General features: G+C 59.3%; 2 protein-coding genes and 1 long non-coding RNA gene across 4 annotated transcripts in view; 2 read left to right on the forward strand and 1 right to left on the reverse strand.

The window, feature by feature from the left end:
* The first annotated feature begins 46 nt into the window (after positions 1-46).
* On the forward strand, positions 47-1,695 carry LOC135460292 (uncharacterized). The gene is made up of 2 exons (XR_010443196.1): positions 47-208; positions 688-1,695. It is a non-coding gene; the product is annotated as an uncharacterized LOC135460292 (long non-coding RNA).
* A 446-nt stretch (positions 1,696-2,141) lies between these two features.
* On the forward strand, positions 2,142-5,063 carry B4GAT1 (beta-1,4-glucuronyltransferase 1). Its single transcript, XM_064737108.1, has 2 exons — positions 2,142-4,200; positions 4,462-5,063. Exons 1-2 carry the CDS (start codon positions 2,656-2,658, stop codon positions 4,651-4,653), a joined length of 1,737 nt encoding a protein of 578 aa, XP_064593178.1. The 5' UTR covers positions 2,142-2,655; the 3' UTR covers positions 4,654-5,063.
* Positions 5,064-6,993: 1,930 nt separating this feature from the next.
* The window catches only part of AHNAK (AHNAK nucleoprotein), a 22,885-nt gene continuing 3,181 nt past the window's right edge, over positions 6,994-26,697 (reverse strand). The window contains exons 2-6 of one of the 2 annotated variants that reach the window (XM_064737008.1): positions 24,513-24,599; positions 23,872-24,022; positions 23,289-23,509; positions 17,625-22,863; positions 6,994-17,318 (exon numbers count right to left, since the gene is read on the reverse strand). In XM_064737008.1, the coding sequence (XP_064593078.1) occupies positions 7,378-17,318; positions 17,625-22,863; positions 23,289-23,509; positions 23,872-24,022 (15,552 nt within the window). In that variant the 5' untranslated portion in view covers positions 24,513-24,599 and the 3' untranslated portion in view covers positions 6,994-7,377. Of the gene's footprint in view, positions 22,864-23,288; positions 23,510-23,871; positions 24,023-24,512; positions 24,600-26,697 lie in introns of both variants that reach the window. The other variant, XM_064737006.1, reaches the window with a different exon arrangement.

The raw sequence follows: 26,697 nt of genomic DNA on the forward strand, positions 1-26,697 counted from the left end.
CCGGCGCTGCGGCGGCTGCTGCAGGGGCTTGCGGCCATCGCCGCCCGCGGGGGGCCCCGCCGGGGCCCGGGGGCCGCTCCCGGCGCTCCCCCCCGGCCCGCGGGGCCGCCCCCGGCCCGGTCGCCCCGCGACCCCTTGGCTGCTGCCGCTGCTGCTGCTGAGTTGTATCAACTCCCCCAGAGCCGCCTGCAGGACGCCTTCCGCAAAGGTGGGCACGGGCACGGGGATGTGCGGCAGGTTCGGGGATTTTAGCGTGGTTTTTGCGACAGTTTTGGGGTGATTCTGGGGGGTTTTGGATCAGTATTGGGGTTGTTGGGATGGTGTAGGGGTTTTTAGGGTGGTTTTGAGGGTATTGGAGTGGTTTTAGGGGTTTTCAGGGTGGTTTTTGGGTCTTTTGGAGGGGTTTGTGGAGTTTTTGGGGCAGTTTTGGGGATCTTGGGGCAGTTTTCGGGGTATTCAGGGCAGTTTGGGGGTTTTTGTGGCAGTTTTGGGATTTTTGGGGCAGTTTGGGGATTTTTGTGGCAGTTTTTGGGGCAGTTTGGGGTTTTTTGGGTGGCTTTTGGGGATTTTGGGGTAGTTTTTTGTGCAGTTTTGGGGTGTTTGGGGCAGATTTTGGTGCAGTTTTGGGGTTTTTGGGTCAGTTTGGGTTTCCAGCCCGTCCCTGACGTGTCCCCTCTCTGTCCCCAGCCGGAAGCCAGCGCGCCCCGTCGTTCTGAACTGAAGTCTGTGACGCGACTTGCCCCCAGTATGGCATATTGTCATTGTCACCCCGGCCCGGCCAGCGCCCCCCGGCCCGGCCGCCCCTGCCCTGCCGCCCCCCCTTCGGGGCCGCTCGTGCTAATTTAACTCGTAACGAGTCTCTAAGGTAATTGGGGGGGGGCTGGTGGCCCCCCCCGCCCCCAGCCCGGACGCCTGGGGACGTCCCCGTGTCCCCAGCAGTGTCCCCAGCAATGTCCCTTTGTCCCTCTGTCCCTTTGTCACCTGCCCCCCCACCTCGGGCTCTGCATTTTTGGCAGAGCCCCCTCCCCAAAACTGTGTCCCCCTCGCCCCCCCCATCCCCTCGTGGGTGTCACCCTCAATGTCCCCAAGGCGGGGGACCGAGGCACGATGTGGCTTGATGTCCCCAAAGTCCCCAATTATTTCCCCAGTTATGTCCCCAGTAATGTCCCCAATTATATCCACAATAATGACCCCAAGAATGTCCCCAGTTTCCCCAATAATGTTCCCAAGAATGTCTCCAGTAGTGTCCCCAATTTCCCCAATTATGTCCCCAATAATGTCCCCAAAATGTCCCAAATATCCCCAATAATATCCCCACTGATGTCCCCACTGATGTCCCCACTGTCCCTGATGTCCCCGAGCCCTGGGGCTGAGGCACAATGTGCCTCAGTGTCCCCAACACCCTCCAAGGGACATCCTGGCCTGATGTCCCCAAAGCCCCTGATGTCCCCAACGTCCCCAATGTCCCCAGATGTGTCCCCAGTGTCCCCAACCCCTCGGACTGAGCCTGTTCAGCGTCCCCAGTGCTGCCGATGTCCCCAAAGGAGGAGGACGCCGTCACCGCGCTCATGGGACTGAGTCCCCAGTGTGTCCCCAATGCGTCCCCAATGTCCCCAACGCGTCCCCAACGCGTCCCCAATGTCCCCAAACATGTCCCCAATGTCTCCCCTGGCAATAAAAGTGTCCCCCAATGGCCCTGTGCCTGCGGCAGTTCCTTTGGGGAGGGGGTGGCAATTTTGGGAGGGGACATTGGGGACAACTCGGGGGGTCTGGGGGAAACAAAAAACTCGTGGGAGCCCCAGGGGAGGAGCCAGGGGTCGGAATGAGCCGGGATTGAGGGAGACGCCGGAATTTGGGGGAGATTTGGGGGGATTTGGGGCATTTGGGGAAATTTGGGGGCATTGGGGGAGGATTTGGGAGAATTTGGGGGAATTTATGGGGATTTGGGGACGATTTGGGGGGATTTGGGGGTCCCGGGGGTCCCACCGGAGCCACCAGGCCCCGCCCCCAGCGCAGAAACCACGCCCACAAGGCAAAACCCACGCCTCCTAGCGATGAAACCGCGCCAATTCACTCCGCACAAGCTAATCTGCATAACCCCGCCCCCTGCTGTTGAGGCCGCGCCTCCTCCGCCCCGCGCATGCGCAGCCCTTCCCGGCGCCGGCGCAGCGCGGTGAGTCCCGGACTGGCCCCAGTAACCCCAAACTGGGACCGGCGACCCCGAACGGGTCCCGATCCCCCCGGAACTGCACCCAGACCCTTCCCCATCCCCAAACTGGGACCGGCGACCCCGAACTGGTCCCGGTTCCCCCGGAACTGCACCCAGACCCTTCCCCATCCCCAAACTGGGACCAGTATCCCCGTACTGGGATCGGCGACCCCGAACTGGTCCCGGTTCCCCCGGAACTGCACCCAGACCCTTCCCCATCCCCAAACTGGGACCAGTATCCCCGTACTGGTCCCAGCATGCCGGACTGGTCCCGGCTCCGCGCCGGCCCCAGCGACCCCCGGAACCCTCCCAGTAACCCCCAGTATCGCCCAGCAGCCTCCCAGTGAGCCCCAGTCCCTCCCAGTGCCCCCCATCCCCTCTCCCAGTGCCCCCAGTCCCTCCCAGTATAACCCAGTATAACCCATTCCCCTTTCCCAGTGCCCCCCATGACCCGAGCCCGGTTTTTGGGGGGCTGTGCCTGGCTTTTGGGGGCTCTGGCCCTGCTCCAGACTCTCTACCTGCGCTCGCTGCCGCCCCCTCCCCACCATTCCCATTCCCATTCCCGCGCCCCCCGCCCCAATTCCCGCCCCCCACGGGGGGTCCTGGACGCCTCGGGCTCGTTCCGGGTGTTCTGGGACGTTCTGGGCGCCCCCCCGGGCTGGGCCCGCGCCCCCCGCCCCGAGCTGGTGCTGGCGGCGCACGGGACCCCCGGGCGGGCGGCGGCGGCGCTGGGCGGGGGTCTCCAAAAAGGGGAGGGGTCCTGGGGGGGGCCGCTGTCCCTGGCCGTGTTTGGGGAGCCCCGGGCGGGGCTCCAGGAGCTGCTGGGGGTCCTGGGGGGGCCGTGCCGGGCGCTGAGGGGGCGGCTCCGGCTGCAGGTGGTGCAGGGGGCGGCGCGACCCCCGCCCACAATTCCGGCAGCGCCCCCTCCCCAGCCATGGCGCGGGGGGTGCCGGGGGGCGCTGGCCCGGCTGGCGGCCGCCGACCCCCCCAGTTACGCTCTGGGGGTGCCGTACCCCGGCAATCTGCTCCGGAACGTGGCCTGGCAGGGCGCGGCGGGGGGCGGGCCCGGGCCGCGACCCCCGCCCCAATTCTGGCAGCGCTTCGTGCTCGTGGTGGACGCGGACGTGGAGCCGAGCCCGGGGCTGCGCGAGGGGTTCCTGGAGCTGCTGCGGGGCGGGGGGCTGGACCCCCGGAACTGGGGACGGGACCCCCGGGACTGGGAACGGGACCCCCGGGACTGGGGAGGACAGGAGCCCAAAAACTGGGGGGCACTGGGGGACCCCAAAGCTCCAGGGTCTTGGGGCGTTTTGAGGACTCAGGGGGATTTGGGGAACCCAAAAACTTTGAATCTTCAGGGCAGTTTGGGGTTTCAAGGGGGTTTTGGGAACCCCAAAATTTTGGGGGCTTCCGGAGGGCTGGGAGTCTCCAACACCTCGGGGGTCCCCAATGGCCTGAGTGACCCCAATGCTCTGAGTGACCCCAAAACCCTGAGTGACCCCAAAACCTGGAGTGACCACAATGCCCAGAGTGACCCCAAAGCTTTGAATGACCCCAAAGCCCAGAGTGCCCCCCATGCCCCACATGACCCCAATGCCCGGAGTGACCCCAACGCTCTGAACGCCCCGAACACCCCGAGTGCCCCCCACGCCCCCGACGGCGCCCCCCCCTGGGCCCGGACCCTCTTTGTGCTCCCGGCCTTCGAGCTGCGGGGCTCGGGGCGCCCCCCGGGCTCCAAGGCGGAGCTGCTGCGGCTGTGGGGCGCGGGCGAGGCCCGCCCGTTCTATGGGGCGCTGTGCCCGCGCTGCCAGGCCCCCACCGCCTTCGGCCGCTGGCGGGCGCTGCCCCCGGGCCCCCCGGGCGCCCCCCGGCTGCGCGTGGCCTACGAGGTGCCCTGGAGGGACCCCTGGGAGCCGTTCTACGTGGCCCCCGCCCGCGGCGTGCCGCCCTTCGACGAGGGCTTCCTGCAGTACGGCTTCAACCGCATCAGCCAGGTGGGGAGCGGGGGAAATGGGGGAAAATGGGGGGGAAATGGGGGGGCTTTGGGGGTCTGGGGGGGCTTCAACCGCATCAGCCAGGTGGGGAACAGGGGGAAACGGGGAGTGGGAGGGGGTTTAGGGGGGCATGGGGGTCATGGGGTGACCATGGGGTGGCCACGGGGGCTGGGGGTGCTGCTCTGTGGGGTCTGAGGGGGTCTCTGGGTGCTTGGGGGGTCTGTGAGGGTCTGGGTGTGACCCCCCTTGCCCCCTCCCCAGGCCTGCGAGCTGCACGTGGCCGGGTTCCGGTTTGCGGTGCTGGACGGGGCCTGGGTCACCCACCGGGGCTGGAAGGAGCCGGGCGGGTTCCACACGGGGCGCGAGGCCGAGCTGGGCCGCAACCGGCAGCGCTTCCGGGAGTTCAAACAGGGACTGAAACTGAAATATCCCAACTCTGACCGACGCTGCTGAACACCTGAGCACACCTGAACACACCTGGGAACCCCTCATAGACACCTGGGACAGCTGGCGACAGCTGGGACACACCTGGGGTTCCATGAGGGGCATGAGGCCGAGCTGGGCCGCAACCGGCAGCGCTTCCGGGAGTTCCAACGGGGGCTCAAACTGAAATATCCCAGCTCTGACCGGCGCTGCTGAGCTCACCTGGGACACCTGAACACACCTGGGACAGCTGAAGACCTTCCAATGGACACCTGGGGACTCTCCAATATGTGGGCATAGTGGACATGGTGGGACATTTCGGGACACACCTGGAGACACCTGGGGACCCTCCATGGACATTTGGGGACACCTGGGGACACCTGGATGCCCCATGGACATGGCGTGACCGTCCCTCAGTAAACATGGCCACCTACCCATGATGCCTCTATGTGGGTGATGTCACGGGGGCGGGGCGAGCAGCTGCCTCCAGTCCGGACCGGTAACGCCCAGTCCGGACCAGTAAAACCCAGCGCGCGAGGCCGAGACCGCGCCCGGGTGTTTACCACAGCAAACTACAGTTCCCAGCATGCATCGGGCGCCGACATGGCCGAACTTCCGCCGCTACTTAAAAACCACAGCTCCCAGGATGCCGCGGAGGAAACATGGCCGCCACGCCACTTCCGGTTTTGCCTCGAAATTTGAACTTCAATTCCCATCACGCATCGGAAGGACGTGGCCGGAAGTTGTTGTAGTTGATGGGACTACAGCTCCCGTCGTGCACCGGATGAACATGGCCGACTTCCAGGCCGCCATTTCATGGATGTGAGGAGCAGCAGCGCCCCCTGACGGGCGGGAGAACCAAAATGAGGGGGGGGGATTTTGGGGAGGGGCAGAAAAAGCCGGGGGGGGGGGGGGGGTGATGGGAGGAGGGAAAACAATCCCAAATTTGGGAGGGGGCGGGGCCCTGAAATTCGAGGTGGGGGGAGGGGACAGGGTCCCAAATTTTTTGGGGGGGTTTGGGACACCCAAATCCAGCGTGAGGATCCAATTGGAGTGAAAATTCCCAAATTTGAGCCCAAAAAACCCCAAAATGACCCAAAGTGCACCAAAGTCGTGGTTAATAAACAAATTTTATTTGCGTTTTCCACCCCGGATTTTCTCCCGTTAATCGGCGTTAAAGTGCTGCAAAGGGAAAAGGTTTCTTCCATTCTCTGAGGGTTATTTATTTATTTTTTAAATTTTTATTTTAATTTTAATTTATTTAAACTTCTCCCCAAAAAATATTCCTCATAAACAAAACTTTACCCCAGACAATCCCTTTAAACTTTGGGGATAAACGAGACGGAAATTTATCAAATTATAGTACAAAGGATGTAACAAATACAACAAAAACAGCCACAAAACAGCTTAAAAAAGGAAAAAAAAATAAAAATAAAATAAAAGAAAATAAAAATAAACCCTCGGGAGCGGCTCTGGGCTGGCTCTGTCCTGCCAGAGTCATTCGAGCTCCGGGTCTTGTGCCACGGATGGAATTTCCCAGCTCAGGGGACACTGATCCACTTCAGAGGTCACAGTTCTGTTTTTTGGTTTGTTTTTAGGAATAAATGCAAGTATTTTGGTTTATTTTTAATAATAAACCCATGGCTTTGGTTTATTTTAGTAACAAATCCATGGGTTTGGTTTGTTTTATATAATAAATCCTTTTTTTTTGGTTCATTTTATGCAATAAGTACATTTTCTTTGGATTATTTTATTAATAAATCACTGGTTTTGGTTTATTTTATTAATAAATCCATATATTTATTTATTTTAGTAATGAACCCACTTTCTTTTTGTTTATTCTGCTCAATAAATCCACATTTTTTGGGTTTATTTCTTTGGCTAAATCCATTTAATTACAATTTTTAATTCTTCCCATTTTCTTGGTTTATTTTCCTAACAGATCTAATATTGCCTCTGTTAATTCTTTATTTTTATATTAATTTCTTCAATAAATCATTTTATAAATTGATCCACATTTTTACTTTTTTTTTAATAATTCCTATTTAATAGGTTTATTTTTTTGGGTAAATCCATATTTTTGCTTTTTTAAATATGGTTTTAGTTAGGTTTATTTTTAAATAAAAAATTCACAGTTTGGGTTACTTTTTTAGTAAAAAATCCACAGTTCAGGTTGGTTTTTTGATAAAAAATCCACAGTTTTGGTTTCATTTCTTTCGCAAACTAAAAAAAACCCCAAATTTTGAATAAGTCCATCGACCCAGCAGAACCTCCAGCCCCGCAAAAAAACAAAAAAGAAAAAAAAAAAGAAAAAAGCCAAAAAAAAGTTTTAAACAGAGAAAAAAAAAATTAATTTCCATGAACCGAACACTGAAAATATTTGGGGGAGAGGAGGGAGGAATAAAACACGGGACACAAAAATAAACCCCAATAAAAATATAAAAAAAAAAAAAGAAGAAAAAAAGAAAAAAAAGATAAATGAGAGAGAAGAAGCTCTTGGCATGGGGGGGGTAGGGAGCCCAAAATCCGGGGGCAGGGGGGACCCCCAGCCCCTCCCCCCCCTCTGTACATGTGGGGGTCCCTCGGGGCAGGGCTATGTACAACCGCCCCCCGGGGTCACTGCTGACCACTCAGGGGTCACTGCTGACCACTGCAGGGGTCACTCATGACCTCCTGGTGGGGATCCCAGGTGGTCACTCATGATCTCCAGGTGGTGGTCACTCCCCCAGTGGTCACTCCTGACCCCGCGGGCGGTCACTCCTTGCGTTTGGCCACGGCCAGCTCCAGCCCGGGCAGCCGGACCCCGGCGCGGGCGCCGCCCTCGGACGACGACGACGACGACGAGAGCCGGGCGGGCTGGGGCGGCGGCGCCGCGGCCTCGTGCCCGGGGGTCACCTCGTAGCTGCCCTTGCCCTTGGAGCCGATGCCCCCGAAGGTCCCGAATTTGCCGCGGGGCTGCCGGGCGCCCTCGGGCTCGGCCTCGCTGAAGGACGACGAGCGCGGCCGCGCCTTCTTGCCGCGGAACAGCGAGAACTTGGCCTTGCCCGCGGGCGCCTCGGCCTCCAGCTCGCCCTCCAGGCTGCCCTTGGAGCCGGACACGGAGCCGGGCACGGAGCCGGGCATGGAGCCGGACACGGAGCCGGACACGGCCTCGGGGGACCCCGGGGTGATGCCACCACCGCCAGCCCGGCCTTTCTGCTTGGAGAAGTTGAACTTGGGCATCTTGATCTTGGATCTCTTGAGCCGCGCCTCGGCCTCGTCCGGCTCGGCCTCGGGGAACTCGACGTCCACGCCGACCTCGCGGCCCTTGGGCTCGGGCTCTGAGAAGACGAATTTGGGCATGCGGAGCTTGGGGAAGGACACCTTGACCTGCCCGCCCTCGGCGCCCAGCCTCGGGCAGGAGGCGTGGAACGTTCCGGAAGCGGCGCTGACCGACGGCGGCGTGGCCTCAACGCCGCCTTTGACCTTCGGCCCCTTCACGTTGAGGTTCAGCCCCGAGCCGGACACTTCCATGGCCGGAGCCTCCAGGTGGACGTTGACCCCTCCGTGAGGGGCGTCCACGCTGACCTTTGACCCTTTGATGTCACTGGCCACGTCCACGTTTGGTCCTTTCAGCCTCAGGTCGGCGTCCGGCGAGGAGAATTTCGGCCCTTTCAGCTCCACCTCGGGGCCTTCCAGCGCCCCCTTGACCTGGGGGCCCTCCAGAGCGACCCCCGCGTCCCCGCCGGGGCTGGCGATGCTGAACTGGGGCAGCTTCAGCGAGGGCAGCTTGATGGTGCCCCCCAGAATCTCAAACCCGGCATCGCCCACCTCTCCTTTCACCTTTGGTCCTTTCGCGCTGACATCCACATCCAGGCCGGACACGTCCAGCGAGGGCCCCTGGAGGTCCAGGCCGGCCCCCGGGGACTGGACGGAGCAGGGGCCGCCCCTCTGGACCTCCAGAGTCGGGGTCTTCACCGTGGGCAGCTTCACCTTGCCCCCGAGGCCGCCGAGGTCCAGGCCCACGCCAGGCCCTTCCACGGAGCCCGAAATGTCCAAATCTCCCTTTAGTTTTGGTCCTTTCAGGTTCCCCTCCAGCTCAGCTCCAGAGATCTGGGGCCCTTTGAGCTTCACGTCCAGCTCCGAGCTCACGTCCGGCACTTCCAGCCCCAGCCCCGCTCTGCCCTCCTTGGGCCACCCCAGGCTGACCTCGGGACCTTCCAGTTGTGCTCCGCCCACGCCAACCTCACCTTTCACCTTTGGTCCTTTCACCTCGACGCCGACCCCGGCGGGGCCCTTCAGCTCCCCCCCGACCTTCACGTCCCCCGCGCCCACCTGGACCCCGGGCAGTTTCAATTTTGGGCTCTTCAGGTTCACCTCAGGGCCCTCCACGTCCACGTTGAGGTCGCCCTTGAGGTCGCCCTTGGCCTCCAGATCGCCCTCGACTTTCGGGGCCTCCCCGCGGAATTTGTGTGATTTCAGGTCGAACTCGACGTCCGGGAAGGAGATCTTCCCAAACATGGGTTTCTTGCCCTTGGGGGATTTCACGGCGGCGCTTCCGCCCGCGGCGACGTCGGGGCCGCTGAGCTCCGCGTCCAGCTCGGCCCCGGCCGCGCTCACCTCGAACGCGCCCTTCTTGCCCTTCACTTTGGGGCCGCTCATGTGGATTTTGGGCATCTTGAACTTGCTCTTCTTGCCTTTGGTGGCCAGGTGGGCCTCGGGGGACTCCACGCTCAGCTCCGCCTCGGGTAAATCCACCTCGGCCTTGGGGGCCTTCATGCCGAACCCAAATTTGGACTTTTTGAACTTGGGAGCTTTGATGTTGGCTTCTGGGACCTCCACGTTCACATCGGGACATTCAACGTCAACTTCAGGGCCTTTGACCCCAAATTCTGGGCCTTTCACCCCAAATTCTGGGCCTTTGAGGTCGACCTCGGGGCCCTTCAGGTGACCTTCCACCTTGGGGGTGGAAATGTCAAAGCCGCCCTTCGTTTTGTGGCCTTTCAGGTTCAAGTCTATCTCGGGCATGGAGATTTTGGGGACGTTCACGTGCATTTCGGGCATTTTCAGTTTAGGCCCTTTCACTTTGCCCTCCGAACCTTCAACATTGACCTCTGGCAGGCTGAGATCGACCTTGGGCCCAGACAGATCCACCTCGGCCTTGGGCAGGTTCACGTCCACCTCGGGGCCTTCGCCCTTCAAGCCAAATTTGGGCATTTTCATTTTGGGCAACTTCACCTTCCCCTCCAGACCATCGACGTCAACCGCGGGGCCCTCGATGTCCACCTTGGGGCCTTTGATGTCCAGATCGGGCCCCTTGAGGCCCCCCTCGAGCTTGGGGCCATGCAGATCAGCATCACCTTTGACCTTCAGCCCCTTCAGGTTCAGGTCAATGTCGGGCATAGAGATCTGGGGGGTCTTGACGTGAATCTCGGGCATCTTCACCTTGGGCCCTTCCAGGGTCACGTCTGGGGCCTGAATGTCCACCCTGGGGCCCTTGAGGTCAACATCTGGGCACTGCAGGTTCCCCTCCAGCTTCGGGGCAGAGACGTCTATGTCACCCTTGATTTTGGGGCCCTTCAGGTTGAAATCGACGTCGGGCATGGAGATTTTGGGGGCCTTGATGTGCATCTCGGGCATCTTGAACTTGGGGCCTTTGATCTTCCCCTCTGGGCCCTCAATGTCCACACTCGGCATCTCAATGTCCACCTTGGGGCCGGACACATCCAGGTCTCCTTTTGGGAGGTTCACGTCCACCTCGGGGCCTTCTGCCTTGACCCCAGACATCCCAAATTTGGGCATCTTAAATTTGGGCATCTTGAATTTCCCCTCAGGCCCGTGAATGTCCACGTCTGGTGCCTCAATGTCCACCTTGGGGCCTTTGATGTCGATGTCTGGGGCCTTCAGGTCACCCTCCAGCTTGGGGACAGAGACGTCGATGTCACCCTTGACTTTGGGGCCCTTCAGGTTGAAATCAACATCAGGCATGGAGATCTTGGGGGCCTTGATGTGCATCTCGGGCATCTTGAACTTGGGACCTTTGATCTTCCCCTCAGGCCCTTCCAGCTCCACATCGGGGAGATCAACATCGACTTTGGGGCCCTTGATGTCGATGTCTGGGGCCTTCAGGTCTCCTTCAACTTTAGGAAGGGAAACATCAACGTCCCCCTTCAGTTTGGGGCCCTTCAGGTTGAAGTCGACGTCGGGCATGGAGATCTTGGGGGCCTTGATGTGCATCTCGGGCATGGAGAATTTGGGACCTTTGGCTTTCCCGTCCACGCTCAGCTCAGGAGCCTCCAGGTCCACGCTGGGGCCCGAAATGGCCACGTCGCCCTTGGGGAGGGTCAGGTCAGCGTCCACCCCGTCGCCCTTGAACCCCGGCATGGAGAATTTGGGCATCTTGAACTTGGGCAGTTTGAATTTGCCCTCGGGGCTGTCGATGGCCACCTCGGGGCCGGTGACGCTGACCTCGGGCCCTTTCAGCTCTCCCTCCACGCTGGGCAGGGACACGTCCACGTCACCCTTGACCTTGGGGCCCTTCAGGTTCAGGTCGAGGTCGGGCATGGAGATCTTGGGGGCCTTGATGTTCATCTCGGGCATCTTGAACTTGGGACCCTTCACCTTCCCCTCTGGGAGATCAATGTCCACCTCTGGACCTTCAATGTCCACCTTGGGGCCGGAAACATCCAGGTTTCCTGTGGGTAGGCTCACGTCCACCTCGGGGCCTTCCACTTTGGGACCAGAAAAGCCAAATTTGGGCATCTTGAACTTGGGCATTTTGATTTTCCCTTCCGGGCCGTGAATGTCCACGTCTGGCACATCAACGTCCACTTTGGGGCCCTTGATGTCAATATCAGGGCCCTTCAGGTCACCTTCAAGTTTAGGGACAGAGATGTCGATGTCACCCTTGACTTTGGGGCCCTTGAGGTTGAAATCAACATCAGGCATGGAGATCTTGGGGGCCTTGATGTGCATCTCGGGCATCTTGAACTTGGGGCCTTTGATCTTCCCCTCGGGCCCTTCTAAATCAACGTCGGGGAGATCAACATCGACCTTGGGGCCCTTGATGTCGATGTCTGGGGCCTTCAGGTCTCCTTCAACTTTGGGAAGGGAAACATCAACGTCCCCCTTCAGTTTGGGGCCTTTGAGATTCAAATCAATGTCGGGCATGGAGATCTTGGGGGTCTTAAAATGCATCTCGGGCATCTTGAACTTGGGGCCTTTGATCTTCCCCTCTGGCAGCTCCACGTCCACATCTGGACCTTCAATGTCCACCTTGGGGCCGGACACATCCAGGTCTCCTTTTTGGAGGTTCACGTCCACCTCGGGGGCTTCTCCCTTCAGCCCAAATTTGGGCATCTTGAACTTGGGCATCTTGAATTTCCCCTCTGGACCGTGAACGTCCACATCGGGTGCCTCAATGTCCACTTTGGGGGCCTTGATGTCCATTTCAGGACCCTTCAGGTCACCCTCCAGCTTTGGAAGGGACACGTCCACATCACCTTTGACTTTGGGGCCCTTCAGGTTGAGGTCGATGTCGGGCATGGAGATTTTGGGGGCCTTGATGTTCATCTCGGGCATCTTGAACTTGGGGCCTTTGATCTTCCCCTCGGGCCCTTCCAAATCAACGTCGGGGAGGTCAACATCGACTTTGGGGCCCTTGATGTCGATGTCTGGGGCTTTCAGGTCACCCTCCAGCTTGGGAGCTGAGACATCAATGTCCCCTTTGATTTTGGGGCCCTTCAGGTTGAAATCAACATCAGGCATGGAGATCTTGGGGGCCTTGATGTGCATCTCAGGCATCTTGAACTTGGGGCCTTTGATCTTCCCTTCAGGGCCCTCAATGTCCACCTCTGGCGCTTCAAAGTCCACCTTGGGGCCTTTGATGTCGACGTCCGGCAAATTCAGGTCTCCCTCGATTTTTGGTGCGGACAGATCGACGTCCACTCCCCCTTTGACCTTGGGACCTTTCAGGTTGAGGTCCAGGTCTGGCATGGACAGGTTGGGGGCTTTGATGTTCATCTCGGGCATTTTGAATTTGGGGCCTTTGATTTTCCCTTTCGGACCCTCGATGTCGACGTCAGGAACCTCCACGTCCACCTTGGGTCCCTTCAGGTCCACCTGGGGCAGGGACACGTCCACGTCCCCCTTGACCTTGGGGCCCTTCAGGTTCAGGTCGATGTCGGGCATGGAGATCTTGGGGGCCTTGATGTTCATCTCGGGCATCTTGAACTTGGGCCCTTTGATCTTCCCCTCTGGCCCCTCAATGTCCACCTCTGGACCTTCAATGTCCACTTTAGGACCGGACACATCCAGTTCTCCTGTGGGCAGGTTCACGTCCACCTCTGGCCCCTCCCCTTTGAACCCAGGAACACCAAATTTGGGCATTTTGAACTTGGGCATTTTGATTTTCCCCTCCGGGCCGTGAATGTCCATGTCGGGGGCCTCGATGTTGACCTTGGGGCCCTTGATGTCCACCTCAGGACCCTTCAGCTCCCCCTCCAGTTTGGGGGTGGACAGGTCAAACTCCCCCTTCATCTTGTGCCCCTTCAGGTTCAGCTCCACGTCCGGCATCGACATTTTGGGTGAAGAAATGTTCAGAAAAGGCATTTTGAATTTGGAGCCCTTGGATTTTCCCTGCACGTCCAAATCCAGACCCTGGACCTCGACTTTGGGGCCAGACAGCTCCACCTCAGGCTTTTTAACCTTCACATCCACCTCGGGGCTCTGAACTTTTGGGCCAGAAAAGCCAAACTTGGGAAGTTTAAACCTGGATTTTTTAGCTTTTCCTTCCAGGTCCACCTTTGGCCCCTCCAGCTCCAGCTCCGGCCCTTTGATGTCCACTTTGGGGCCCTTCAGCTCACCCTCCACCTTGGGCAGAGAAGCATCGAGGTCACCTTTGAGTTTGGGGCCCTTCAGGTTGAGGTCAATGTCGGGCATGGAGATCTTGGGAACGTTGAACTGCAGCTCTGGCTTCTTCAGCTTGGGCCCCTTCAGTTTCCCCTCGGGGCCCTCAATGTCCAGCTCGGGGACAGAAACATCGACTTTTGGACCCGAAATGTTGACCTCGGCCTCAGCAAGGTTCACGTCCACCTCGGGGCCTTCCACTTTGGGCCCAGAAAAGCCAAATTTGGGCATCTTGAACTTGGGCATTTTGATTTTCCCTTCTGGGCCGTGAATGTCCACGTCGGGTGCTTCAATGTCCACTTTGGGGCCTTTGATGTCCAGTTCAGTGCCCTTCAGGTCACCCTCCAGCTTGGGGACAGAGACATCGATGTCACCCTTGACTTTGGGGCCTTTGAGGCTAAAGTCAACGTCGGGCATGGAGATCTTGGGGGCCTTGATGTGCATCTCGGGCATCTTGAACTTAGGACCTTTGATCTTCCCCTCTGGCCCTTCCAAATCAACATCAGGGAGATCAACATCGACTTTGGGGCCCTTGATGTCGATGTCTGGGGCTTTCAGGTCTCCCTCGAGTTTTGGAGCAGAAACATCAACATCTCCTTTCAGTTTGGGGCCTTTGACGTTGAAGTCGATGTCAGGCATGGAGATCTTGGGGGCCTTGATGTGCATCTCGGGCATCTTGAACTTGGGGCCCTTCACCTTCCCCTCTGGCAGCTCCACATCCACCTCTGGACCTTCAATGTCCACCTTGGGACCAGACAAATCCAGGTTTCCTGTCGGGAGGTCCACGTCCACCTCAGGACCTTCTGCCTTGACCCCAGGCATCCCAAATTTGGGCATTTTGAACTTGGGGAACTTTATTTTTCCTTCAGGGCCATGAATGTCCACATCGGGTGCTTCAATGTCAACTTTGGGACCCTTGATGTCCAGTTCTGGGCCTTTCAGGTCACCTTCCAGCTTGGGGACAGAGACGTCGATGTCACCCTTGACTTTGGGGCCCTTCAGGCTGAAGTCTACGTCGGGCATGGAGAATTTGGGGGCCTTGATGTGCATCTCGGGCATCTTGAACTTGGGGCCTTTGATCTTCCCCTCAGGCCCTTCTAAATCAATGTCGGGGAGATCCACATCGACTTTGGGGCCTTTGATGTCGATGTCTGGGGCTTTCAGGTCTCCCTCGAGTTTTGGAGCAGAGACATCGATGTCTCCTTTCAGTTTGGGGCCTTTCAGGTTGAAATCAACGTCGGGCATGGAGATCTTGGGGGCCTTGATGTGCATCTCAGGCATCTTGAACTTGGGGCCCTTCACCTTCCCCTCAGGGAGGTCAATGTCCACATCTGGACCTTCAATGTCCACCTTGGGGCCGGACACATCCAGGTTTCCTGTTGGGAGGTTCATGTCCACCTCGGGGCCTTCTACCTTGACCCCTGGCATCCCAAATTTGGGCATTTTGAACTTGGGGAATTTTATTTTTCCTTCTGGGCCGTGAATGTCCATGTCTGGAACATCAACGTCCACTTTGGGACCCTTGATGTCCAGTTCAGGCCCCTTCAGTTCACCCTCCAGCTTTGGAAGGGACACGTCCATGTCGCCCTTGACCTTAGGGCCTTTGAAGCCAAAGTCAACGTCGGGCATGGAGAACTTGGGTGCCTTGATGTGCATCTCAGGCATCTTGAACTTGGGGCCTTTGATCTTCCCCTCGGGCCCTTCCAGCTCCACATCGGGGAGGTCCACATTGACTTTGGGACCCTTGATGTCCAGTTCGGGCCCCTTGAGGTCCCCTTCCACTTTGGGAAGAGAAACAGCGACATCGCCCTTGACCTTGGGGCCCTTCAGGTTCAGGTCGATGTCAGGCATGGAGATTTTGGGGGTCTTAAAATGCATCTCAGGCATCTTGAACTTGGGGCCCTTCACCTTCCCCTCTGGCCCCTCAATGTCCACACTCGGCATCTCAACGTCCACCTTGGGGCCGGACACATCCAGGTCTCCTTTTGGGAGGTTCACGTCCACCTCGGGGCCTTCTCCCTTCAGCCCAAATTTGGGCATCTTGAACTTGGGCATCTTGAATTTCCCCTCAGGCCCGTGAATGTCCAAGTCGGGTGCCTCAATGTCCACTTTGGGACCTTTGATGTCGATGTCTGGGGCTTTCAGGTCACCCTCCAGCTTGGGAGCCGAGACATCAATGTCCCCTTTGATTTTGGGGCCCTTCAGGTTGAAATCAACATCAGGCATGGAGATCTTGGGGGCCTTGATGTGCATCTCAGGCATCTTGAACTTGGGGCCTTTGATCTTCCCCTCGGGACACTCCAGCTCCACGTCCGGGAGGTCCACATTGACTTTGGGACCTTTGATGTCAATGTCTGGGGCTTTCAAGTCTCCCTCAAGCTTTGGAGCAGAGACATCGACATCTCCCTTTAATTTGGGGCCCTTCAGGTTCAGGTCAATGTCAGGCATGGAGATCTTGGGGGCCTTGAAGTGCATCTCAGGCATTTTGAACTTGGGGCCCTTCAGTTTCCCCTCAGGACACTCCAGGTCAACGTCAGGGAGGTTGACATCAACTTTGGGGCCTTTGACGTCCAGTTCAGGCCCCTTCAGGTCCCCTTCAAGCTTGGGAGCAGAAACATCGATGTCCCCCTTGACCTTGGGGCCTTTCAGGTTGAAATCAACGTCGGGCATGGAGATCTTGGGGGCCTTGATGTGCATCTCGGGCATCTTGAACTTGGAGCCTTTGATCTTCCCCTCTGGACACTCCAGCTCCACGTCAGGAACCTCAACGTCCACTTTTGGACCTTTCAGTGACACCTCCGGCCCTTTCAGGTCCCCTTCGAGCTTCGGCACGGACACATCGACGTCGCCTTTGACCTTGGGGCCCTTCAGATTCAGATCAAAGTCAGGCATGGAGATCTTGGGGGCCTTGAAGTGCATCTCAGGCATCTTGAACTTGGGGCCCTTCACCTTCCCCTCGGGGAGATCAATGTCCACATCGGGACCTTTGATGTCCACGTCTGGGCCCTTCAGGTCACCCTCCAGTTTTGGGGCAGAAATGTCCACATCCCCCTTCAGTTTGGGGCCCTTCAGGTTGAGATCAATGTCAGGCATGGAGATCTTGGGGGTTTTGAAATGCATTTCGGGCATCTTGAACTTGGGACCTTTGATCTTCCCCTCGGGACACTCCAGGTCGATGTCGGGGAGCTCCACATCGACCTTGGGGCCTTTGATGTCGACATCCGGGGCCTTCAGATCTCCCTCGATTTTCGGGGCGGACACATCCACATCTCCCTTCACTTTGGGGCCCTTCAGGTTGAGATCGAAGTCAGGCATGGAGATCTTGGGGGCCTTGAAGTGCATCTCGGGCATCTTGAACTTGGGGCCTTTGATCTTCCCCTCGGGGCCCTCCAGCTCCACGTCGGGCACATCCACGTCCACTTTGGGTCCTTTCAACTCCAGATCCGGCACTTTCATGTCACCTTCTATCTTTGGGGCAGACACGTCCACGTCTCCCTTCACTTTGGGACCTTTCACGTGCAGGTCGACATCAGGCAGAGAAAACTTTGGCGCCTTGATGTTCATCTCGGGCATCTTGAGCTTGGGTCCCTTCCACTTCCCCTCGGGACCTTCAACGTCCACCTCAGGAACGTCCACATCCAGCTTGGGACCTTTAATGTTCACATCTGGACCCTTCAGGTCGCCCTCCAACTTAGGGACGGAGACATCAACGCCCCCCTTGACTTTGGGACCTTTCAGGTTCAGGTCGATGTCAGGCATGGAGATTTTGGGGGCTTTGATGTTCATCTCGGGCATCTTGAACTTGGGGCCTTTGATCTTCCCTTCTGGCAGCTCCACGTCCACCTCTGGACCTTCAATGTCCACCTTGGGGCCGGACACATCCAGGTTTCCTGTCGGGAGGTTCACGTCCACCTCAGGACCTTCTGCCTTGACCCCGGGCATCCCAAATTTGGGCATTTTGAACTTGGGCATCTTGAACTTTCCTTCTGGGCCATGAATGTCCACATCGGGTGCCTCAATGTCCACTTTGGGGCCTTTGATGTCCAGTTCAGGGCCCTTCAGGTCTCCTTCCAACTTGGGGACGGAGACATCAACGCCCCCCTTGACCTTGGGACCTTTCAGGTTCAGGTCGATGTCAGGCATGGAGATTTTGGGGGCTTTGATGTTCATCTCGGGCATCTTGAACTTGGGGCCTTTGATCTTCCCTTCTGGCAGCTCCACGTCCACCTCTGGACCTTCAATGTCCACCTTGGGGCCGGACACATCCAGGTTTCCTGTCGGGAGGTTCACGTCCACCTCAGGACCTTCTGCCTTGACCCCGGGCATCCCAAATTTGGGCATTTTGAACTTGGGCATCTTGAACTTTCCTTCTGGGCCATGAATGTCCACATCGGGTGCCTCAATGTCCACTTTGGGGCCTTTGATGTCCAGTTCAGGGCCCTTCAGGTCTCCTTCCAACTTGGGGACGGAGACATCAACGCCCCCCTTGACCTTGGGGCCCTTCAGGTTGAGGTCGATGTCGGGCATGGAGATCTTGGGGGCCTTGATGTTCATCTCGGGCATCTTAAACTTGGGGCCTTTGATCTTCCCCTCGGGCCCTTCCAGCTCCACATTGGGGAGATCAACATCGACCTTGGGGCCTTTGATGTCGATGTCTGGGGCCTTCAGATCTCCCTCGATTTTCGGGACGGACACATCCACATCTCCCTTCAGTTTGGGGCCCTTCAGGTTGAGATCGAAGTCGGGCATGGAGATCTTGGGGGGCTTGATGTTCATCTCGGGCATCTTGAACTTGGGACCCTTCACCTTCCCCTCTGGGAGATCAATGTCCACCTCTGGACCTTCAATGTCCACCTTGGGGCCGGAAACGTCCAGGTTTCCTTTTGGGAGGTTCACATCCACCTCGGGGGCTTCTCCCTTCAGCCCAAATTTGGGCATCTTGAATTTGGGCATCTTGAACTTTCCTTCTGGGCCATGAATGTCCACATCGGGTGCCTCAATGTCCACTTTGGGGCCCTTGATGTCGATGTCTGGGGCCTTCAGGTCACCCTCCAGCTTTGGAAGGGACACGTCCACATCACCTTTGACTTTGGGGCCTTTGAGGTTGAAATCAACATCAGGCATGGAGATCTTGGGGGCCTTGATGTGCATCTCGGGCATCTTGAACTTGGGGCCTTTGATCTTCCCCTCGGGCCCTTCCAGCTCCACATCGGGGAGATCAACATCGACTTTGGGGCCCTTGATGTCGATGTCTGGGGCCTTCAGGTCTCCTTCAACTTTGGGAAGGGAAACATCAACGTCCCCCTTCAGTTTGGGGCCTTTGAGATTCAAATCAATGTCGGGCATGGAGATCTTGGGGGTCTTAAAATGCATCTCGGGCATCTTGAACTTGGGGCCTTTGATCTTCCCCTCTGGCAGCTCCACGTCCACATCTGGACCTTCAATGTCCACCTTGGGGCCGGACACATCCAGGTCTCCTTTTGGGAGGTTCACGTCCACCTCGGGGCTTTCTCCCTTCAGCCCAAATTTGGGCATCTTGAATTTGGGCATCTTGAATTTTCCTTCTGGACCGTGAATGTCCACATCAGGTGCCTCAATATCCACTTTGGGGCCCTTGATGTCCATTTCAGGACCCTTCAGGTCACCCTCCAGGTTTGGAGCAGAAAGATCGATGTCCCCCTTGACTTTGGGCCCTTTCAGGTTGAAATCAACATCAGGCATGGAGATCTTGGGGGCCTTGATGTGCATCTCGGGCATCTTGAACTTGGGGCCTTTGATCTTCCCCTCTGGGCCCTCAATGTCCACACTCGGCATCTCAACGTCCACCTTGGGGCCGGACACATCCAGGTCTCCTTTTGGGAGGTTCACGTCCACCTCGGGGCCTTCTCCCTTCAGCCCAAATTTGGGCATCTTGAATTTGGGCATCTTGAATTTCCCCTCTGGACCATGAATGTCCACGTCGGGTGCCTCAATGTCCACTTTGGGACCTTTGATGTCGATGTCTGGGGCTTTCAGGTCACCCTCCAGCTTTGGGGCAGAGACATCAACGTCACCCTTCAATTTGGGGCCTTTGAGGTTCAGGTCAATGTCAGGCATGGAGATCTTGGGAGTCTTAAAATGCATCTCGGGCATCTTGAACTTGGGGCCCTTCACCTTCCCCTCTGGCAGCTCCACGTCCACCTCTGGACCTTCAATGTCCACCTTGGGGCCGGACACATCCAGGTTTCCTGTCGGGAGGTTCACGTCCACCTCAGGACCTTCTGCTTTGACCCCAGACATCCCAAATTTGGGCATTTTGAACTTGGGCATCTTGAATTTTCCTTCTGGACCATGAATGCCCACATCCGGTGCCTCAATGTCCACCTTGGGGCCTTTGATGTCCAGTTCAGGGCCCTTCAGGTCACCCTCGAGCTTTGGCAGGGACACGTCCACGTCGCTCCTGACCTTGGGGCCCTTGAGGTTGATGTCCACGTCGGGCAAGGAGATCTTCTGGGTCTTGATGTGCATCTCAGGCATCTTGAACTTGGGCCCTTTGATCTTCCCCTCGGGCCCCTCCAAATCCACGCCGGGCACCTCCACGTCCACCTTCGGCCCTTTAATATCCACTTCTGGAGCTTTCAACTCCCCTTCCACCTTGGGGAGGGACACGTCCACGTCTCCCTTCACTTTGGGTCCCTTCAGGTTCAAATCCACGTCTGGCATCGAGATTTTGGGGGATTTGATGTTGAGTTTGGGCATCCGGAATTTGGGACCTTTCACCTTCCCTTCTGGACACTCCAAGTCCACCTCGGGCACGTCCACGTCCACCTTGGGACCTTCCACATCCAACCTGGGACCTTTCACGTCAATTTTGGCACTTTCCACGTCCACCTTGGGGCCTTTCACGTCCATTTTTGGGCCCTTCAGCCCAGAGATTCCGAGGTCCCCTTTGAGTTTTGGGGCCTTCAAGCCCAGATCCACATCAGGCATGGAGAGTTTTGGGGTCTGAACGTTGAGTTCGGGCATTTTGAACTTGAGGCCTTTCCCTTTGACCTCCGGCCCTTCCATGTTCACACTGGGTACGTCGATGTCCATCTTGGGGGCAGAAATGTCCATCTTGGGAGCAGAAATGTCCACCCCTGGGGCAGAAATGTCCACCTTGGGGGCAGAAATGTCCACCCCCCCTTTGGGAAGGGTCACCTCGAGCTCGGGGCTCTCTCCCTTCACCCCAAATTTGGGCATTTTCATCTTGGGGAACTTCAGTTTGCCCTCAGGCCCTTGAACATCCAAATTTGGGGCTTCAACCTCAACTTTGGGGCCTTTGAGGTCCAGCCCGGGGGTTTTCAGCTCCCCTTCCAGTTTTGGGGCTGAAACGTCCAAATCTGCCTTGACTTTGGGCCCTTTGAGGCTCAGGTCGATGTCGGGCATGGAGATCTGGGGGGTTCTGATGCCCACCTCGGGCACCTTCACCTTGGGGCCCTTCAGGTCCACGTGGGGAACCTCGACTGTGACATCGGGACCCGAAACGTCCACCGCCCCTTTGGGAAGGGTCACCTCGAGCTCGGGGCTCTCTCCCTTCACCCCAAATTTCGGCATTTTCATCTTGGGGAACTTCAGTTTGCCCTCGGGCCCTTGGACGTCCAAATCTGGGGCTTCAACCTCGACTTTGGGGCCTTTGATGTCCAGCTCGGGGCCCTTCAAACCCGGCACGGACACGTCCAGGTCGCCGCTGGCCTTGGCACCGTTCAGGGTCAGCTCGACGTCCGGCACGGAGATTTTGGGGGCCTGGATGTCCAAACTCGGCCCCTCAACGTCCACCTTGGGGCCGGACACCTCCACGCTGCCCTTTGGGAGGTTCACGTCCAGCTCTGGACCTTCTGCCTTGACCCCAGGCATCCCAAATTTGGGCATTTTAAATTTGGGCATCTTGAATTTCCCCTCGGGGCCGTGCACGTCCACTTCAGGTGCTTCAACGTCCACCTTGGGGCCCTTGATGTCCACGCTCGGGACGCTGACGTCCACCTTGGGGCAGGAGACGTCCACCCCCCCTTTGGGAAGGGTCACCTCGGCACTGGGGGTCTCTCCCTTCACCCCAAATTTGGGCATTTTCAGCTTGGGGAACCTCAGTTTTCCCTCGGGGCCCTGGATCTCCATTTCTGGGCTCCCCACCTCCACTTTGGGGCCTTTGACGTCCAGCCCAGGGCCCTTCAGCTCCCCTTCCAGTTTTGGAGCAGAAACATCCACATTTCCCTTCACTCCGGGCCCCTTGAGGCTCAGGTCGACGTCGGGGACGGACACTTGGGGGGTCTTGATGCCCATCTCGGGGCCTTTGATGTCCATTCCGGGCACCTCCACCCCAATCTGGGGCCCTTTCAGGTCCAGTTGTGGCCCCCTCAATTCACCCCCCAGGGTGGGCACGTCCACGTCCACTCCTCCCTTCGGCCCCTTCACGCCCATGTCCATCTCCACGCCCTTCAGGCCACCCCCAGGCCCGGCCACGTCCACCTGGGGCCCCTTCAGGTCCACCTGGAGCCCCTTGGGGCTGAGTCCTTTGGGGTCCCCTTCCCCTCTGGGGCCCCTCAGGTTCAGGTTCACGTCCGACAGCGAAATTTGGGGCGTTTCCACCTTCTTGAAGGTGGGGCCTTTCCATTCTCCCTCCAGGGCCACCTCGGGGCCGGCCACGCCCTTGGGGACGGCCACGCCCTTGGGGACATCCACGGTGGCATTGCCGTCACCCTGCGCGGTGAATTTGGGGAAGGTCAAGTGCGGGATTTTGATTTTCCCCTTGGTGCCATCCGTGGTTGGGATCTCCATGCTGGGGACGTCCAGCGGAGGGGAGGGGACCTTGGTGGCACCTTTGACCGCCACGTCCACCTGTGGCACCGGGGCGGGCGAGCAGGTGACGTCCACCCCAGCGTCCACCTGCGGGGCCGGAGCTTCACCGCCGGCCTGGACCCCAAATTTGGGGATTTTTAACGTCGGGATCTTGATTTTGCCCACGTCCACGGAGGAGGAGCCGCCGAGCTCCCCGTGGGGACACGGAGCCCCTCCGGCCACGTGCAGTGACCCGTCCAGCTCTCCAAACTGTCCGTTGGCCTCCACCCGTGGCGAGGCCCCGGCGCCCTTCCAGCCCGGCAGGCATTTTCCAGTTTCTCCAGCAGGAATTTGGCTCAGGTGAAGCCCCTCAGGTGTCACGGGCAGGTGGACATCGAGGTCGCCGTCGTGGCCGGAGACGTCCACGGTGTAGGCGGTGACCCTGCGGGTGACCGTGATGGTTCTGCTCTGCGTCCCCTCGGCCTCGGGGCCCTCCTCGGACCTGAGCCGCGGCTTGATCTTGGTGGTGTAGATGCGCCGGTACTCCTCGTCATCGCCGCTCTGCGGGAGGATGGTGATGGTGAGAGCTGGATGGTGCTGCCTGCCCGTACCCATCCTCATCCTCATCCCCATCTTCATCCCCATCCCCATTTCTGTCCTTGTCCTAATCCCCATCTTCATCCTCATCCTGTTCCTCATCCTCGTCATCGCCGCTCTGCGGGGCATGGAGATGGTGATGGTGAGGGCTGGATGGTGCTGCTTCCATGGGCCCAGCATCATCATCATCCTCTTCGTCATCCCCATCCTCATCCCCAACCCCATCCATGCCCTTATCTTCGTCCTCATCTTCCTTCTCATCCTTATTTTCAGCCTCATTCTCATCCTCACCCTCTTTCCCATCCTCATCCTCATCACCTCATCTCCATCCTTATCTTCATCCCCATCCCCATCCTCCTCCTTTCTTCCTCCTCCTCCTCCTCACTCACCAGCACGACCTCGGGGCTGCCGGGCACCAGCTCCAGCTGACCGCAGCCGTGTCCGGCGTGTCCGCAGGCATGGCCGCAGCCGTGTCCGGCCGTGGGCGAGCGGTCGCCGCGCCGCTGCAGCCGCAGCCCCAGCGTGTGCTGGCCCAGGCTCTGCAGCAGCTGCGCCGCCTCCCCCGACGGCAGCTTGTCAAAGTAAACGGTGGCGCCGACGATCTGATCGCCTGGGGACACGGGGGGACACGGGTCAGGGGGCTGGGGACACCGGGGTCACCACCCATGGGGACAGGGGGGCAGGGGACGGGTCAGGGGGGTGGGGACACTGGGATGGACCCCCCTGTGCCCACCTGAGTGACCGTGGGGTCACCATCCATGGGGACAGAGCCAGAAGCTCCTGAGATGCTCCCAGACCAGCCCAGGTGTGGGTGGAGCCCCCAGGTGTGGGTGGAGCCCCCAGGTACCCCCAGGTGTGCAGGGAGCCCCCAGGTGTGCCCACCTTCCTGCACCACGGCCATGCCCCGAGCCCCCAGGTGTGTGTGCAGCCCCCGGGTGTGCCCAGGTGTGCCCCCAGGTGTGCCGTGCCCACCTTCCTGCACCACGCCCATGCGCGCGGCCGGCGAGTTCTGCTGCACGCGGCGCACAAAGACGCCGTCGTCGGTCTGGGCGATGGTGATGCCGTGGGAGCCGCTGCCCGTCCAGCTGGGCAGGAGCAGCTCCCGCGTCTCCTCAGGCTCCATCTGCACCAGGACAGGGGGCAGGGGTCAGGGTGGGGCTGGACACGGCACTGGGGGTCAAGAAGAGGGGATGGACACAGGGTTTGGGGACAGGGTGGGGCTGGACACGGCTCTGAGGCCGGACACAGCTATGGGGTCAGGGCAGTGGCCGGACACGGCTCTGGGGATGGACACTGGGTCTGGGGTCCGAGCAGGGGATGGACACAGGGTTTGGGGACAGGGTGGGGCCGGACATGGGGGCAGGGGCTGGATACAGAGTCTGGGGGTCAGGGTGGGGAGGGACACTGGGTCTGGGGTCTGTAGGAGGGGATGGACGCTGGGTCTGGGGATGGACACTGGGTGTGGGGTCAGGGCAGTGGCCGGACACCGGGTGTGGGGATGGACACTGGGTTTGGGGCCAGACAAGGCTCTGGGGTCAGGGTGGGTCTGGACACGGCTCTGGGGATGGACACTGGGTCTGGGGTCCGAGCAGGGCCGGTTCGGCCGCGCTGACCTTGGCGGGTCCCGGTGCCGGATCCGCCCCCGCAATCCTTGGGCCTCGCTCGGGAACCTCGCGGCGGCTCCGGTGACACCTCCCGGCCTGGGGGGACACGGGGGGACACGGGGGGACATCAGGGGGGACATCGGGGACATGGGGACAGCGCTGGGACAGCGGGGACACCCCCGGGGACACTTTGGGGACCCCCCCGATGTCCCCAGGGCCCGCTCGGAGCCCGCGGAATTTTTGGGATTCGCGGGAATTCCGGTCGGGAAGGGCGGGGCAGGGTGGGGGGGTGTCACCTGTCCCTGTCACCTCTCCCTTGTCACCTCTCCCTTGTCACCTCTCCCTTGTCACCGAGTCACCCCGCGCCCTGCCACCCCCACCCTGAAATTTTGAGGAAATTTCTCAGTTTTTAGACAATTTCGTTTTTTTTTTTTTTTTTTTTTTTTGCACAAAACCCCCCCAAAAAACGGGGAGGGGGACACGGGGGGGTGGGGAGGTGGTGACACTTGGGAGGGGGCGATGACACTGACGGGGGGGCGGTGACACATTTTGGGGGGGGGGTTGGTGACACCTTTGGGGGGGGCAGTGTCACTCTTTACGGGGGGGTCGCGCTGCCCGGTGCCCCCCCCGGGGTGTCCCCCCGCCCCCTCAGGGCCCGGAAGGTTCTGGAAGGCTCCGCTCGGTGCCGGCCGGACGGGTTGGTGACTCAGAGCGGGGTGGGGGGGACACGGGGGGGGCCCGGGGGTGACTCAGAGCGGCCCCGAGCGCTGGGAGCGGCACCCGCGCCGGGAATGAGCCACAAAACGCAAATTTCACCATTTTCCACCGTTTTTTCACCAGTTTCACCCATTTGCTCGCGGCGGGAGGGGTCACACGTGTCCCCCCCCCATGGGTGACCCAGCTCCGAGTGTCCCCCCCGGGCAATGCCGGCCCCCCCGCGCCCCCGCGCTATTTTTGGGGTGCAAACCACGTGCGCCCCCCCCTCCCCTCCCCTCCCCCCCCGCGGTATTTTTAGTGTCCCCCCCTCCCCCCCCCGCATCCAAAAAGCCGCAGAGGGACCGGGCGGGGGGGGGAGGGGATGTCACCGGTGTCACCCCCCCCGGTGTCACCTCCCGCTGTCACTTTGTCACCAATGGGGGGTCCCCAATCACCTCCCCCGCCTCCCCATTTTTTCCCAATTTTTCCAACTTTTCCCATTTTCTTCCCACTTTTTCCCCATTTTTTCCCGCCCGTTCGGGGCCAGACCCAAGTCTGGGGGCTCCCGTGAGCTGTGACCCCTCCCCAAATCCGGGCGGGGCCGGGGACCCTCCCTGGAAAAGGTAAATCCAGGAAAAGCTTCCCAAAAAACGGAGAGAAATGGGAAAAAACCGGGAAAAATAAAGGGGGAAAATGGGGGAAAATGGGGAAAAAATGGGGGAAATGGGGGTAGAATGGGGGGGAAATGGGGAAGAGAGGAGGGAAATGAGGGGAAAATGAGAGGGGGAATGGGGAGAAAATGTGGGGAAAGGGGAAAAGGAGGGGAAAAGGGGGAGGAAAGGGAGGAAATTGGGAAAAATTGGGAAGAAAATGGGGGGAAAATTGGGAAAAAAACTGGGAAAAAAATTGGGAAAAATAGGAAAAAATGGGGAAAAGATGGGAAGGAACCCCAGGCCCAGGAGGAGCTGCAGCAGGAGGAGGAGGAGCGGGCGGGGCCGCGGCCGGTACCGGTCGGACCGGCTGGAGCGAGAGTCCCGCGGGCGGCGGGCACCGCGCGGCTCCGGGAGGGTCCCGGACCGGTTCCACCGGGTCCGGCCCGGCCGCTGCCCGCGGCACCGTCCGGGGGTGTCCCCGGCCCCGCCCGGCCCCCTCCCCAAACCCGCCCCGGGAACCCCAAAACGCGCCCGGATTTGGGGAGGGGGCGCGCGGGAATCGCCCCCGGCCCCGGTGGAGTTTGGGGGTCCCAGGGTGGGGCGGGGGGGGGGGTGTCCCCAATTCTGGGGGGGGGGGGGCAAAGGGGGAAGTGGCGCCCAGAGCGGCCGCGCCCCAAAAACCGCAGAGACCGCGGGGGGGGAAGAGGGGGGAGAAAGGGGACCCCCTCCCCAAATCTCCAAATTTTCCCGTCCCTGGGGGGGGGTTTGGGAACCCCAAAATCACCGCCCCCACCCCAAAAGCGGCAGAGACCGCGGGGGGGGAAAGGGGGGATCCCCCTCCCCGA

The sequence above is a fragment of the Zonotrichia leucophrys genome, unplaced genomic scaffold (assembly GCF_028769735.1).
Source record: "Zonotrichia leucophrys gambelii isolate GWCS_2022_RI unplaced genomic scaffold, RI_Zleu_2.0 Scaffold_34_1600103, whole genome shotgun sequence".
Lineage (NCBI taxonomy): Eukaryota > Metazoa > Chordata > Aves > Passeriformes > Passerellidae > Zonotrichia > Zonotrichia leucophrys.